This window comes from Phaethon lepturus, unplaced genomic scaffold (assembly GCF_000687285.1).
Source record: "Phaethon lepturus isolate BGI_N335 unplaced genomic scaffold, ASM68728v1 scaffold17760, whole genome shotgun sequence".
NCBI lineage: Eukaryota > Metazoa > Chordata > Aves > Phaethontiformes > Phaethontidae > Phaethon > Phaethon lepturus.
In genome coordinates this window covers 16,683-31,900 of record NW_010512796.1, presented here as the reverse complement: position 1 = coordinate 31,900, position 15,218 = coordinate 16,683, and the positions used below count along the sequence as shown (strand labels likewise).

General features: G+C 44.0%; 1 protein-coding gene across 3 annotated transcripts in view; it reads left to right on the top strand.

Moving 5' to 3' along the window:
- The window catches only part of KIAA1217 (KIAA1217 ortholog), a 100,314-nt gene extending 85,679 nt beyond the window's left edge, over positions 1 to 14,635 (top strand). Inside the window, exons 13-18 of one of the 3 annotated variants that reach the window (XM_010288268.1) lie at positions 2,849 to 3,003; positions 3,623 to 3,769; positions 7,521 to 7,640; positions 11,122 to 12,810; positions 13,272 to 13,394; positions 14,141 to 14,635. In XM_010288268.1, the coding sequence (XP_010286570.1) occupies positions 2,849 to 3,003; positions 3,623 to 3,769; positions 7,521 to 7,640; positions 11,122 to 12,810; positions 13,272 to 13,394; positions 14,141 to 14,635 (2,729 nt within the window). Of the gene's footprint in view, positions 1 to 2,848; positions 3,004 to 3,622; positions 3,770 to 7,520; positions 7,641 to 10,930; positions 10,987 to 11,121; positions 12,811 to 13,249; positions 13,410 to 14,140 lie in introns of those variants that run through there. The other 2 variants (XM_010288275.1, XM_010288282.1) reach the window with 2 other exon arrangements.
- The last annotated feature ends 583 nt before the right edge of the window (positions 14,636 to 15,218 follow it).

Sequence of the window (15,218 nt, the reverse complement as noted above, 5' to 3'; positions counted from 1 at the left end):
CACATGCCACCCAACTTTTCTATGATTCAAGATGAAAATTTCAGTATCAGTCTGCTGTAGACTAGAAGACTGAGCAACATAAGGAAAGAGAGACCACCTACCTACTAATATAGTGCATAAGACATTTTGGCCATAAATTAGCAGAGGAGTCCTCTGTCGTCTTTGCTGCAGAAGACACAGAGATTACATTACCAGAATATGTTGTCTCAGCCATTCTCCACACAGAACCCAATTAAGAAACTCTTTTTCCTTGCAAAGCACAAAACAAAGTAAAATTACACACTTTACACAATTCTGCAGATGACTCTGTGTCTAATGTCTTGACTCTGACTCATATTTGTTATCAAGATTGTTCAGTGAAAAATATGGGGAATGTCTCTGGCATGTACATTAGCAGTTGGGCTCCTTCATCTCTCTTTGTGCCTTCACATGTGAGAATGCCCTGACTTTTGCAAGTGCTGAGTGATCAGTAGCTTCCATTAAAGACAGTTTGCTTATTTGACTACAAAGGCTGCCTCAAGGCAGGCATTATTGTTTCGAGATCGTTTTATGACATGTTGGATTTTTTTGGTACAAGCAGAAATTTGTATGGTGGGGAAAATTAATTCCAATCTGGCTGTGCCTGTTGAAGTATTCTTCAGTCCAGTGCAATGGCTGGAGGTGAACAACTCCCATTTTGTTCACAAAAGCACCAAAGAAGGTTCTGTAAAGTAGCAGTTTTGATCATGAATTGTCCATTTACTCCTCCCTCAGTAAATATGCTAGAAGAACTCAGCCATAAGAAAAAATAAGTATTAGAATAAGGTCTTTTCCTCAATTTTATTCCTCCAGTTTTTTTTCCTTCCCATTTAGATTGAGGAAATAAAATTGTTTAGTAAAGAAAATAGAAATCCAGCTTCAAAGTTTTACATCTTGCCTGGTGGTGATGCATTGACTGTGAGCAAACCTCATCACAACCTTTCCTTAGTGACTCCAGTTAAGAGGTGTGAGGGGATTAGCCTTGGATAGCCTGTGCACCTGCCACTCACTGACAGTTTCTCTCGCATGTGTTTCTCCTTTTGATTTCCCATTTTGAAGATGGAGATGGATTAATGTCTTACAGATGTGAAGGAGATGGTAGGAATCATTCTATCTTTGTGCCTTCCATGTCTCTTATCCAGTCTTGCTCTTATTAAGTGTGAGAAAATCTTCGGTGTTCTTGCAGTCAGAGCTGCTACCAGTTTGAGGGTAACAGGTTGAACCCATTAAAAGGAGTAGGGATTAAAAGGAGACATTGTAGTCTGCTGAACACCATCTTAGAGAATTACTTGATTTTACAGCAGCAGTACATCTGATGTCATGAAAAACTTAGTGGTACATATTGACCAAAGAAGTGGTCTCATGCATCTGGAAATTCGCTCCTCTTGTAGTCCTGCAAGTGAGTGCCAGATAAGCAGGGAGGGAGATAATACAACAGAGCATTTCTTTGGGCTTAAGCAGTTTCAAAGAACATTTGAGCTAAGAAGGGAACAAAGATGAGGCCGGGTCAGTCAAGGGCTCCGTCTAGCCCCAGGGGCCAGCCGGCGCGTCGGAGGAGCCTGACACAGCCCTGGGAGTGGGCAGTTATTGCATAACTTGCCCAGAGGGAATACTTAGCCCTAAACAGCTGGGTAATCCCAAAAGCAGGAGGTTTTATCTTTCTGGGCTATATTTATTCCAGCTGTTTGTATAACGCTGAGGAGCTGCAGAAAGGTCGTTCTCTCACTCTTGAAAACAAACATTGTAAACAGCAGTGTGAACTTGGTGGCTGTTGCCATGTATGATGCTTAGCCTGTGACACACAGGGACGGGTCGTGACCAATGTCATGCTGCTGCTGGAAAAAATGTCATCCAGTGACAGTGGGGAAGAGGAGATGGCAGCTGGGTGGGGAGGCATTGTGGTGGAGAAATACCAGTTTGAGAAACTGTTTTTTTCTTGGAAGACTCTCCTCAGAAAGCAAGGGCCAGCTTCTCTCAGCTTTTGAATTTAGTATTTGAATCTTCGTGGGTTAGCAAAATATACATATAGGCCTCTTATCATATACAAGTGATAATTCCAAGGCAAACAACTTGTGCATTCCTGGAATAGTTAATAGTAAGCAAAGTGAAAACAAATGCTGTCTTAGAAGAGAAGCAAGTGCAGTTGCCCGTGGTGCTCCCCTGCCCTGCTTAGGGATGAGAGGACTCATTGAACTGGAGAAGTGGCATCTCCAGAGCAATGTTCACATTTTCCCTCTCAGCCTTTGTCTGAACGTAGCTAGTTTTGTCCAACTGTAAGACGGACAAAACCCATCAGCTCCTCTCCTAGCACCTTGATGGCAGCATCTCCCAGGCAGAACAGAAATGTGCATTGGTTGCTTCAGTTTTTGAAGCAATTACAGAGGATGACAAGAAGCCTCCAGGTTTGGTGTCTTGCTAGTAGCCACGTGAGTGGCCACACCTTCAAAGGAGGTTACAGGGGCACTATCTGTAACAGGATACCCAGCTTAACCTGCACGTTACATGCTTCTTTACAAGTGATGGATTTGCAGAAGTGTGCTGTTCTGTCACAGTTGTACACCGAGGGCTAGAACCCAGCCACAGTGACACGGGGGACAAGAGTTTTTCTGAAAATTTCTGAGTGAAGTGATATGGTTTCTCTGTGCAAGTGCAGCACTGCCTACTTTTGTTCAAGGCGTTTCCACTTGAATCCTAAACGTGTTTCTACTCATATATATTCAGCAGCAGAACCTTTTGAGATATTTTTTCCCTTTCCAATTGAGGCAGAGATGCAAATGCTTTTTTCTCTCTTTCACCTATGCTCACTTTGTGCTGCTCTATTTACTTGCAGAAGAAGTTCCTGATGGAGAACAGGATAATGACAAACTGACCAAGTCTCCACCTCCTCCTCCTCCGCGGCGCAGTTACCTGCCAGGTTCAGGACTAACCACAACGAGATCAGGAGATGTCATCTATGCGGCCAGAAAAGAGGCTGCTGCTGTCAAGGTTTGATGATTCAGACTCTAGGCAATTCGACTGTTGATGAGTGGCTGGCACAGAGAAATATTCCTAGGCTTGGACCTGGGAACCAAGTCTATAAACCACAAAATAAGTTGTGACAGAGCTAAGTCCTGGAGAGCTACTGAAACTGCTCACCAGGAGACACTACTGTTAGGCCAAATGAAAAAGTAAGGTTTGATCGGTTCTGTTTACAGGAGTCTTGCTGCTCTTATCGCCTAGCAATGTAGAAGGCAAGTTACAGTCTGCTTTCATTTAGAGTGGTAAGAAGATTAAAAATAAAATAAAAGCGTGCCTTACACAGATTAGGAAGATCAGCTCAGATTTGAGAGTGTTTTTACAGAAATGTTGCAAATAATTAGTTTGTTTGGGCTTCCTTTCTCCATCTGTTCTGTTTCCTGAAGGAAGTGAAGGGAAGTCCAAGTTAGGAACATGCTATCACATCAGCAATATTGGTTGCTTTTAAATTGATGAAGTAGCAATCTCCTTAAAAAGGAAGAGGGACCTTGCAACAGGGGGATTGCAGTAGTGTTGAATTTTTTGTGTTTGCTTTGCATCAGGAGGGTTCAACTATATTGTCTGTCCGTGCTTTCTCATCCCCCTGTAGGAATGCAGTGAAGATGCGGGGCAAATAGCACAATCCAAACCCCCTAAAGAGGATCAGGCATTATCTCGGAGCACAGGGCATGCTGTAGCATCAGCTGCAAAAGATGAAGAGGAAGAGGAAGGAGATAAAATAATGGCAGAATTACAGGTATGCCTTTTATGTTGCATGTGAAGACATCCGTGCCCAATATCACTTCTAGGGCCTCAGCATAATTTCTAGCTCAGCACACAAAGGAAAATAGGTCTGCCGGTCTCACCTGGTCCCACTTCATTGCACAGGGTGGTACACGTTTTGTAAGCACTGCCCAAATTTTGTTCAAGAGGTCTGCAGCTGGGTGGTCAAGAATGCAATTGTTACCACTGGAGAATCTTGCATGTGTAGATGGGACAAGTAAAATATTGGTGTGCATTTGGTGTGGTTGTCCCTGGCGTAGCATTTCTCACTTAGTACCAGACCGCAGTGCTGAGAGCCCGTCATTTATGTTAACAGAGTTGGGAACTGGCAGGCTGTGCTCACTTGTTCTGTGTTATGGTCCAATGTTTCCTGGAGTGTTTGAACATTGAAACATTTGCTGTTCCCTGTTGCATAACTGGTACATTACTCTGCCACTGGCATAGAATCACAGAATCACAGAATCATTAAGGTTGGAAAGGACCTTTGAGATCATCAAGTCCAACCGTTAACCCAACACCACCATGCCCACTAAACCATGTCCTGAAGCACCACATCCACATGCTTTTTGAGTATTTCCAGTGATGGTGACTCCACCACCTCCCTGGGCAGCCTGTTCCAATGCTTGACCACTCTCTCGGTGAACAATTTTTTTCCTAATATCCAATCTAAACCTCCCCTGGTGCAACTTGAGGCCATTTCCTCTCGTTCTGTCGCTAGTTACTTGGGAGAAGAAACCAACACCCTCCTCACCACAACCCCTTTTCAGGTAGTTGTAGAGAGCGATAAGGTCTCCCCTCAGCCTCCTCTTCTCCAGACTGTACAACCCCAAGTAGCAGTAGTAGAAGTAGTGCTCTCCTGCAGGTTCTTCGCTTGATAGCTCATAGACCGGTTTAGTTCGGTGATGGCGATGCTGCAGTAAAAGCCAACTATTCCAGCTACCACCAGCAAGCTCCAGCTTCCCAGGGGCACCCTCTTTCCTCTTCCATGCCCATATGAGAAAAGGAAATGTGGATCAGCTTAACTGGCTGTAACTTCTGATGTTGGGGTATTTCAGAACACTGCCACAACATGAGATGATCCCTGCTGCCCACCTGCCAGAAGGTGGGTTTGGTGCTGCCCAGGGAGTATTTGCAGCACAGGAGACCTGGATATTAAGCAGCAACTGTTACGTGTGATAGGTGCACCCTGTGCCTTTGCTCGGCTCTCACCCACCAGTGCTCCAAACAGCTGGTTTGCAGGGAGCGGTTTACCCTTATCCCCCATTTGTGTGCTAATGGCTAGTGCAACAGGAGAGCTGAGGACAGTGAAACTGTTGCACTGTCTCCTGTCCCCAGGAGAGCAACCCAGCTGCCTTGCCAGTGGTGATGATGAAGTGGAGGTCAAGGTCTGGAAAGAGGGGGCTGAGGGAAGCTAAGGAGGAGAAATATGCATAGTAGCTCAACAGGGAATGAATGCTTAAATGCTAATTTTGGGGACAAGAAATCCTCATTTTAAACAAATACCAAAATGCCAGATATATTTTAGAAGGTTGGCAGGGTACCATGTTTTAGAAAGGGCAAACTGCTTGATCCAGGAGCTGCAGGCTCATTAGACTGATACCAATCACAGGCAGAATAATGGAAAATCAGGTATGGGATTCAGTCATTGAAGAACTAAAGGACAGATGTAAACAGTTATGCTAGTAAACCGAACAGAACACAGATCTTTCAAAGCGAACAACACTCTTTGATCGGGTAACAGGTTTGCTTATACTGTATTGTATACCTGTAAACATTTTTGTCAGTCAGTTATTTGCTCAAACTTCATGTAACATTCTGATAAAAATCTGGCACCGCAGGGTATTAAAAAAAAAAAATCATAGGACAATTGAGAGCTGTTTGTCTCTGAAAGTGCTGCCCTTGATGCAGATGTTTGTAGTCAGGTCCCACAGGGATCAGCTACAGGCCCAGTTTCACTCTGTATTTTCATCAACAGCCTGGAAATACATTTAAAATCCTTATTGTTTAATCCAGCTTAATTCAAACTAGTGAATATGAGAGCAAGGACATGATAGCAATCACTTAATAGTCACAATACACATTCACTTAAGTATAAAGTCCACATGAAGAACAACGGAATACAGGCCAGACCCCAACTGCATGTCTTGGAAAAAAACAGGAGTTGCAGTAACAAGTAGATGGGAGCTCCCAGGTCAGTGCTGTTGCTACAAAGTTCATGTCTGCTTTGGATGTAGATGTGAGAACAGGGAGTGTTTTTACCTCTGTGTACAGGATCAGTGAGATCTGCCCTGGGCTGCTGCATCCATGATTAAGTATGCATGTGTCCCCTATTTGAAAAAGCTGTTGCAAATATGAAGGTTCAGAAGAGACTTGACTACAATGTAGAGATACTTGCATGGGAAGTACCTTTTTAATCTTTCAGAAAAAGGCATACTGATAATCAGCTGCTATAGCACGAAATGTATTTGGACACTGTTATAGATATTTTGGAGCAAAGGTGATAAACCAGTTACCAAGGGAAATTGCATATTCTTTGTGACTTAAAGTTTGAAGGACTTTGACGATGCCTTTATAGATTGTCTAACTCAAGAATACATCACTGGTCTCACAAATGGGTAAGCTGGGGAAAGTCCATACCCTGTGTTATGAGGAGGGAGACTACTTCTTCTATTAGTTCCATGTTGTCTTAGGTACTCTGGTCTATAAACACATACAGATAGGATGTAATGGGAAACCAGAAGAAACTCTACACCCTGATTTTTACACTGGATTTTTTCATTATTGTTACTTTTCTGATTTGGCACAAACATGCAATACATATAAGGAGTCCAATATTTAAAGAACAGGCCCTATTCTAATCTGTAATCAGTGCAATTACTTTCATGAGAGTTACCAGGAATTAAATCATTTCCCTAATACATGGTATAAGAATATAATCTTCTTGCATGTCACTGTGTGTTTGACTCCTGTAAGCAGTTCCTCATTCCTCTGGCTGGCAGACGTGTCCTGCTTGTACATCTCCATGAAGGTAGACCGTGCCAGTAGAGGCCTGCAGAAATCCCAGTGATGCACACTTGCAGCCAGCACTGTGCGGTAGTGGCAGTGACAGTTTTGCTCCTCCAGATCTGGGAGCCAGATGGATAGACAAACCCAAAAGAAATGGAAAGAGGATAGCAAGATAAAGGACTGAAAAGTCCAGGCCATGCCCTGGGGTACATGCGGTGGGAGGCTAGTGGTCCACAAGCCTATATGTTGACACTGTCACCATCTGGAGCATTAGTGAGGGCTGTGGCAAAGACCCACGTCTTCAAGTTTTAATAACAGTTTGTGTGGGGAAAGTGGAGTTATGTAGCTCTTGCATCATTATCAGTCACCAGGAACACAAGCCTGAAGTTTGTCATGGGCTTCCTACTTAAGTTTGGATGGTTTGCAGCATCTCAGTATGCCTTCATCTCCCCATCTGTAAAAACAGAAGTCAAGCTCATGTCCGTGCAGGGAATGTTGAGGTCAACATGATGAGTTAGAGTGCAATCTTGGCAGAATGGAGGGGATGCCCTATTCCTCTTAGTCTAATAGTCTAAAATCTCTATTATCTCATGAACTTGTAGGTAATATTGTTGAGCTGTGAACATTAAAAACAAATGCTCTTTGTAGTTGGTCATCTCCAGACATTTCTGTGTAAAAGCTACTTGGTCTTCTGATAACTTGCAGTATTTATTTCCTAGGCTTTCCAGAAGTGCTCTTTTATGGATGTAAACTCAAACAGTCATGCTGAACAGTCCAGAAATGATACACATGTTAAAGACATAAGGCCTGGGACTTTAATGCATCACAAGGAAAAGAAGGTAACAAGTGGCATTTGTAAACATGCCACTCGGTCTTGGCATAACCTTCTTTCCTTCAAAACTAATCTTATATCTTGTGTCCTGTTCTCTCTAACCCCCACCTACCACTGCTCAATGGTTGCCTTTCTTCTATCTCAGTATGGCTCAGAAATGCTCATATGGAACGTTACGTCAATCTACATTACGTATGTGTCTCATCAGTAACTATACAAGGGTTGCATGAAGTTTTATGACTCTGTGAAATCAAAATTAAAAGAGGATCCATTAGTTTCTACCAAAGAGATGCTCATACTCCTCAGAATATCCTTCAGTGCCGTTCTGGCAATGAATGGATGAATGGTGAAGCATCTCTCCTAAGCCTTGTTCTTGTCTCTTGAGGTGAATTAGTGGTTCCTCTCAGTCTCAAGAGACACTGTAGGGAATTTCTGCTTTATTTTGCTTCATTTGTTGGTCCCAGAAATAGTGATTAGATATTCAGAAAACCCATTCAGGTTACTGGAAGACAGAGTCAAGGTGGATGGGCCAAATTTGCTCTTACTCTGAAAGTTAATGTCCAAGATTCACTCTTTGGTCATGAGACTTAGAAGTGATGCCCTGTGTCTGGGGCCATAACCAAGCTGGGGTGAATTTCACAGCTTTGTCTGGACTGAGGTTGACTGTTGAGTTGACTGGTCTTAGTGAGCAGCCAGTGTGCAGGATGAAGAAAACTACAATTATTTCTGCCTTTGCAGACATATCTTTTAAGTAAGTTTAAGAATAATGAATTGAATCATTGCTGGGCTTAGGGAGTCATGCAGGCATGACAGCTTGTGAGCCAAATGCCAGTTTGCAATGAAGGGGGATACAGTGGGGAAGAAAACACAGCTCTTCAGCACAGCATTTCAATTTTGTCATGCATTTTGTGTGTGTATGCAAATTGGAAATAGCAGTAATATCTTCTCTGATGTGGCATCACGAGTAGCTCCCCAAGGATTTTATGGGAGACATTGCAGTTCAGCTTTTTTAACCGAAACTGAGGCAGGAAGAGAGAAGATGACTTTGCTAAGTCCCCAAGGCAGAGAAGAACCCAGCTGCCCTGGAACCACAGTGAGCTGCATCTGCATAGGGCACTGTACCTCTAAAGCACAAGGTGACACCTAGATGGTGGTGTCTGATATATTATTAGCATCAAAAGCCATACATCCCCCAGAAGATACTGCTGCCAGGTCAGGGCACTGCACGCAAGGACTTGGCTTCGAGCTGCCCAAACAGCAGTTCTGGTCTAAAGCTGCAAACACCAGGCTGGGTGAGGGTACAAGTTTATGGGCATGAGTAAAAGGGAAAAATTGCTTTGTTGTGGAGAGTATGACGACAGTGTTACAGAGAAAAAAAAAGTGTGACATATCTCTATTCATCCTCATTACTACTGGTGTCAGAACGAGACGATTGTATTGTTATGCAAAAACCTGGGTCACCACTCAAGACACTGAACATCCTGTAGCACAAATGTTTCTTTGAAAGGTGCTGCCAAATAATTGCCATAAACCACTATTTATCGGAATAACACAGAGTCCACGAAATTAAGGTTAATGAGATCTGGTTTTGTCATCTGACATAACAAAGTGTTTATTGGCTTTAAATATGGAGCCTTATGGTCATGATAAACTCATAGAGGAAATGAATTTTATTGTGGTTTTATTTTTTAGTAGAAAGGCAACAGTTCCTAAAATGAGATATATTGTACAGTGAGACCATGAGGTGTTGCACTGGTGCTTGGAACAAGAAGTAGAACTTGCTAAAAAATGGGAACTCAGCATATCTGCAGGCAACAAGTGCCATTAAATGGCCTGGCCTAATTCTGGGAGCTCTGACATGTAATGGGCCTGGGAGGCACTGACCCCTGAGCGAGTCTGGGCCTGAGGTGACCATGAGCCCTGGTTTTGTTCTGATACCAGCTCTCAGCATGAAGTGCAGACAGCATCGGCTTGCCCACTGGTGCCTTGCTGGCTGTGGCTGGTTTGCGTGATAGGTCCTCCCTATTTAGAAATACGAGGATGTCAAGGTATCCATGGAGCAGCTGCACAGCCTTGTTACTGCTAATATGCCTTTGTAGAGATGAACTGTGACTCTGGTCTATTGGTGACTTTCTCACTCCTGCGTTTTGATTGTGTGTAAGGTTTTTCTTTGTAAAATCCTTAGTGTATAAGAAAATATCACACAAGATGTAGAAACTATACCTTGTGAACCTCTGTGTGCATGGGGAGTACATGCACTAGCCAACCTGTGGATTTCTGTACCACCACTCATTCATCTCAGCTGGGAGGGTGACTCTCCTGACTGATACTCTGCACATCTTGATGCTCATATAAGTATAATTTTCTCTTCTGGTGTGTTAGGAGTCAGCTTCTAGTCTCAAGCAATGTCAGCAGTAACACTTTTGGCTCACTGCCTTCAGGCACTTGAGGCCAGACTCCGTTCCTTGTTGGCAAGCCATCTTTTGACTGTAGATTTCTCTCTTGCTCATTCACAGGCATGTTGTCTCTTTTGGTCAGTCCCTCATGCTGATGACTGGTGTTTGTCCTAAGCTGTCACTAGCACTTAACAAAGCAAGCCCCAAAGAAAAGCCTGGTATTACGAAACTGCATCTCCAGGCGACTTCATTTGAAAATAAAGAAAAAAATTCCCTTAAATTTGCATTGCTGGGAATATACAACTTTTGAGCTGGTGGATGATCTCTCTGTGTGCTGTTTGGAGTTGCTTCTATAAATTAATGTAGCTCAGTGTTTCATTCTGCGCTTCCACATGTGCTGCAGGGTGCCACTGGTAATTTTGAAGGAATACTTTTAAGCTACAGGGACAAGGATTTAGAAATGCTCAGATCATGTTAACTGTAATGGAACAATGCCGCTCAGGTGTGAGCAACATTAGACGCAGCAAAATGTTATAATTTGAAAATCAGCTTTTACTGGTACGAAACTTCCTTCCGAGGCTAGCCAGACTCTTGCATTTGGCTCTCCGGTGAGCTAGCAAGCCGTAGCGCTTGTCAGCCCTCCCACATCAGGCTCCCTTTGATGTGTCCCAGCAGAACTTTATCAGATGATACTGTGAATCTTTTCAACTTGCATCTTACACAAACCAGGGATTTTTTTGACTGGAAAGTAAGCGGGTCAAGGTGGAACTGTGTTGGAAACAAGGTAACTAGTGTGCTTTTGCATATCCTGGAGGCCTTGTTAAGATAGGAGCCCTAGGTAACAACCCATGCTGGCCACATGCATAGCCCAGAGCAGTAATGTCATGCGCTGTTCTGCCAGAATTTGGAATTTTGCCCCAAAGACAGACAGGAATCAGATGACAACTTCAGACAAGCCTCTGCAGCAGTAAACGGAGTGGTGAGTTCATGAGGTCTGCAATTCCCCTGAGAATATGATGATTAATTTGGGGGAAAAAAGTCCTGTAAAGGTAACAGCCCTGAATAACTAAGTAATCCGACTTTCCCCCTTAGGTGTATGGGGCTACAACAGGATCTCCCACAGATAGTGACCATCCTAAAGAGAAGAGGGAAGGGAAAACTGAAGAAGAATTGGGTTCTGATTCATCCAGCACAGCTGACATTAAAATTGGCTTTTCAATGAATGACAGTCCTACATTTAGCAAGGGTTTGTTTGTAGACAGTAGAGACTATTGTAAGAAAAACCTCCAGAATATGAGCACAAACCTGTCTGGTGCCAGTTTGCCAGAGGATGACAAACGAAGAGGGGCTCAAGATATTTTAGGATCCCATTTTCCAGCTGTTGAAACTGGAAAACCAAAGCCAAACTACGGACTTTCACAAGATACTCGCCAGGGCCTGCCGCAGGGTGAAGCCTTGCAGGCCACAGGCAAGCATATCCCCATCAGCAGCGTTGCCCCTCTCATGAGGCACACGCAGGAGGCTTTGGGGCCTCAACCTTCCTCGCAGGAGCAAGAAGTTTTTGCAGTCAACTACAATCAAGTTGTGCTAAGACCCAGAGCATCCAGAAGTAACAGTGTGAACAGCATTGAAGAGACAGACTCATCAGCTAGCTCTCCAAGTGAAGACAACCCCCCCCCAGAAAACATCGCCTTCATGATTACAAAAACAGCTGTCCAGGTCCTTTCGAGTGGGGAAGTTCATGATATAGTCAGCCGGAAAGGCGGAGATGTGCAAACAGTGAATATTGACGTGAGGAAGGATGTGGTGTCGGAGAAGGGTATTCCAGAAAACGCAGACAGCGAAGAGCCAGTAGTGTGTCTGGACAAAAAACCCGTCATCATCATTTTTGATGAACCGATGGATATTAGGTCAGCATATAAGCGACTTTCTACGATTTTTGAGGAATGTGATGAGGAGTTGGAGAAAATGATGACAGAGGAAAAGATAGAAGAGGAAGAAGAGGAGGAAGAAAATGAAGCACGTGAAATCTCTGAGAGCCAGAAAGAAGAGCCACCAGTAGTTAATGACAGAAAAGCAGTCACAGAATATTCAGCAGCTCAGAGTCTTAACAAGCAATACATATTTAACCTTCAGTCTTCCTCTGACCTTGTAGAAACCAGACCTCCTGCAGAGGATGAAAGCACAAAGACGAATTTTAACAAATACCGTCAGATCTATGGGCTAAACACAGAAGCAAACTTGGACTCTGCTGATCAGTTTGGAAGCAGGCAGGATTCTAAGAAAAAATTTAAATTCAAATTCCCTAAAAAGCAGCTGGCTGCTCTGACGCAGGCAATACGGACAGGAACCAAGACCGGGAAGAAGACCTTGCAGGTTGTAGTCTATGAAGAAGAGGAGGAAGACGGGACCCTGAAGCAGCACAAGGAAGCAAAGAGATTTGAAATCACCAGGTCTCAGCCCGAGGACAGTGACAAAAGTGCTTCTGGGAAGCAAGAGGGACCCCCAGGAGCTGCAGTGCCCCTGTCTAGGACTGATGAAATTCGGCAGAGTACATACCGTACACTAGACAGCCTTGAGCAGACTATAAAGCAGCTGGAAAACACCATCAGTGAAATGAGTCCAAAATCTATCCCTGAAAGCACATACAGCTCTGAGGGAAGCACTGTCCCCTTCTCAGCCCAGATAGTACCAGAGACCCCGTCCCGAGAGCTTGTAGTGCTGGATGAGAGCCGTGCTGGCGTAGAGCCCCCTCCGTCAGTCCCAGCCACTTCACGTAAGGTACCTTAGTCCAAGAAATCAAACCTCCAGCTGCTTTCTAAAATCTGCAATAATCACCATTAAACAAGAGGGTCTTGTGATTTGTTTGCTTCCTTTCAGGTGGCTTGTTTGGGCTCCCCACAAGGTGTCTAACAGCTAATAGACCGTTGGGTTGTTTTTTTATTTTAAATCTTTGCTGCTGATTGGTGATGGGCAAATGCAGGGGAGCTGGGTCGAATAACCCGCTGTGTGAAATGACAAGCGTCACTGACATGAAATCCAGGCTGATCAGTAGTTGAGCAGTTTTCTCCATTTGATTCTGGAAATTAACACCTGCGGTGTGAAGCTCCTGAACTTTCCCTGCATGTAGTACTGTGGCTTTTTTTTTTGGCGCATGGTGTGCAGTCTCCTCTTCAAGCGCAGCAGTACTGATCACACCTTCTCCTTGTCTCCCCTCCCTGCCCCTCCACTCGTTTCCGCAGGGCTCCAGCACTGCCTCCCAGACAAGCCGGATGCCGGTCCCCATGGCTTCAAAAACTAGACAAGGAAACATGGAGAAAGCAGGCAAACAGCACAAGCTGCAGGATCCACGCCAATACAGACAGGTAGTTTTACCCTAAACCTGGTGTTTGGATGGACATGTTGTTTGTTTATTTAAAAACTCCAAGTAACTGACTGAGATTATACCAAATAACGGATGCCTGTCTTTCGAGTGAGGTCTAACTGGACATCCTGGATCCTGGGGGCATGATAGTACCTACTGATCTTTCTACCATGCTTGTGCATGCATGTCTGCAATAAAACACCTGCCGCTTTTTTGTTTTGGTTGTTTGTTTGGGGTTTTTTTTTTAGTTTTTTGTGTGTTTTTTTTTGTTTGTTTTAACTGTAGTATTCAGTTGTAATTTTAAGATGACAACTACCTGTTTACTTTCCCTTTGGTAAATGTGGCGGTTTCTTAGGAGAGCTGGGAATGCTTCTGTTCAGAGACTCTTTACAGGAAGCCTTGGACACTAACCTGTTGGTGTAATAGGTGGCAGTAGATGCACATTAACCCTCCGGCCGGACAAGTCTGTTCTCACGTTAATAACCCAGAAGCATGGCCAATGTAGTCACTGGTCTATAACCCGTAGGTTGCACCTTCTCACAAAAGCTTTGTTGGCTCGCTCGCTCTCTCTGTGCACTCTTCGTTGGGCACTTTGGTTTTCTACCAGGTCCAGTCCACAGCTGCAAGACTTAGCTCAGGCCTTAAACTGTTAATTCTTATTCTCTGTAGGGCTGTTTTCCCAGGTCCTGATGGTTTATCATGTTACTGGCTTTCTGACAAACTGTCTCCTGCCATCTTTATTTGCAGGCTAATGGAAGTGCTAAGAAAGCTGGTGGGGACTATAAGGCTACTTCCCCTACCCTACCTGCTTCTAAGATCCCAGCCTTTTCTCCCACTTCTGGGAAAAGCAGCTCAGCACCTGCTTCTAGCGGTGACAGCTCTAACCCTCTTAATCTACCTACTAAACCCTCCATTCCTTCCTCTAACCTTCTCGGTCCTCAGACAGGTCGCATAACTTACTCTACCTCCCTCATCCCCTCTGTCTCTAACGGCTCCTCCAAGTTTCAGAGCCCCACTTACCCAGGGAAAGGTCACCATCTCTCGTTCTCACTACAGACTCAAAACGGCCGGCCACCCCCTCCTTCCTCCTCTACCTCCCCCCCCTCCTCTACCTCTCCCACTTCACTGAACCAAGGTATGAAGAGCATCAGGACAATCCACACACCTAGCTTCACCAGCTACAAGGCACAGAACGGAAATGCCGGCAAGTCCACCCCATCCACAGCCAAGGAGCCATCCTAAAGGCTAAGCACAGCACGCGTGCAAGTTCACCAAGGCTTTTTGTTCATTTTCAAAGAGTCCGCAGCCAATATTTTAACCAGGGGATGTAACCATTTTGCTGTATTGCTGGAGGCTTAATACTAATCACGTGCTAAATACTGAATTACTACACTAGATTAGAGTGAAGCTTTTTTGTAAAACTCTGTTGCTGTTGTAACGATAAAAGAGCATTTTCTTCCTATAGGCAGCACCTCTTACAAAAAAGTGTGAAGGTGTGTGAGTGAACTTGAGTGCGTGTGCACAGCGGTGTACTGAGCATGGGAAAATGTATGGTTAAAAATTTAGTAAGTTGTTTTGTATAAAGCTATTTTTCATTATGGGGACTAGAAGTGAACAGAGATATACTAAAGTGTGATTATACACAACTGTAAAACTGAAACTAAAATATTTTTCTTTTATTTTGGTGTTATTTAGCTTTGTTACAGATTTCTATTTTTGTCAACAAATGTCATGGTTCCTTTCGAGATCTTTTTGCCAAAACATTTTGATACTATTGTAATGTACATTTGCAAGTAGTATGCTGGACAGTAAACCTCTACACAAG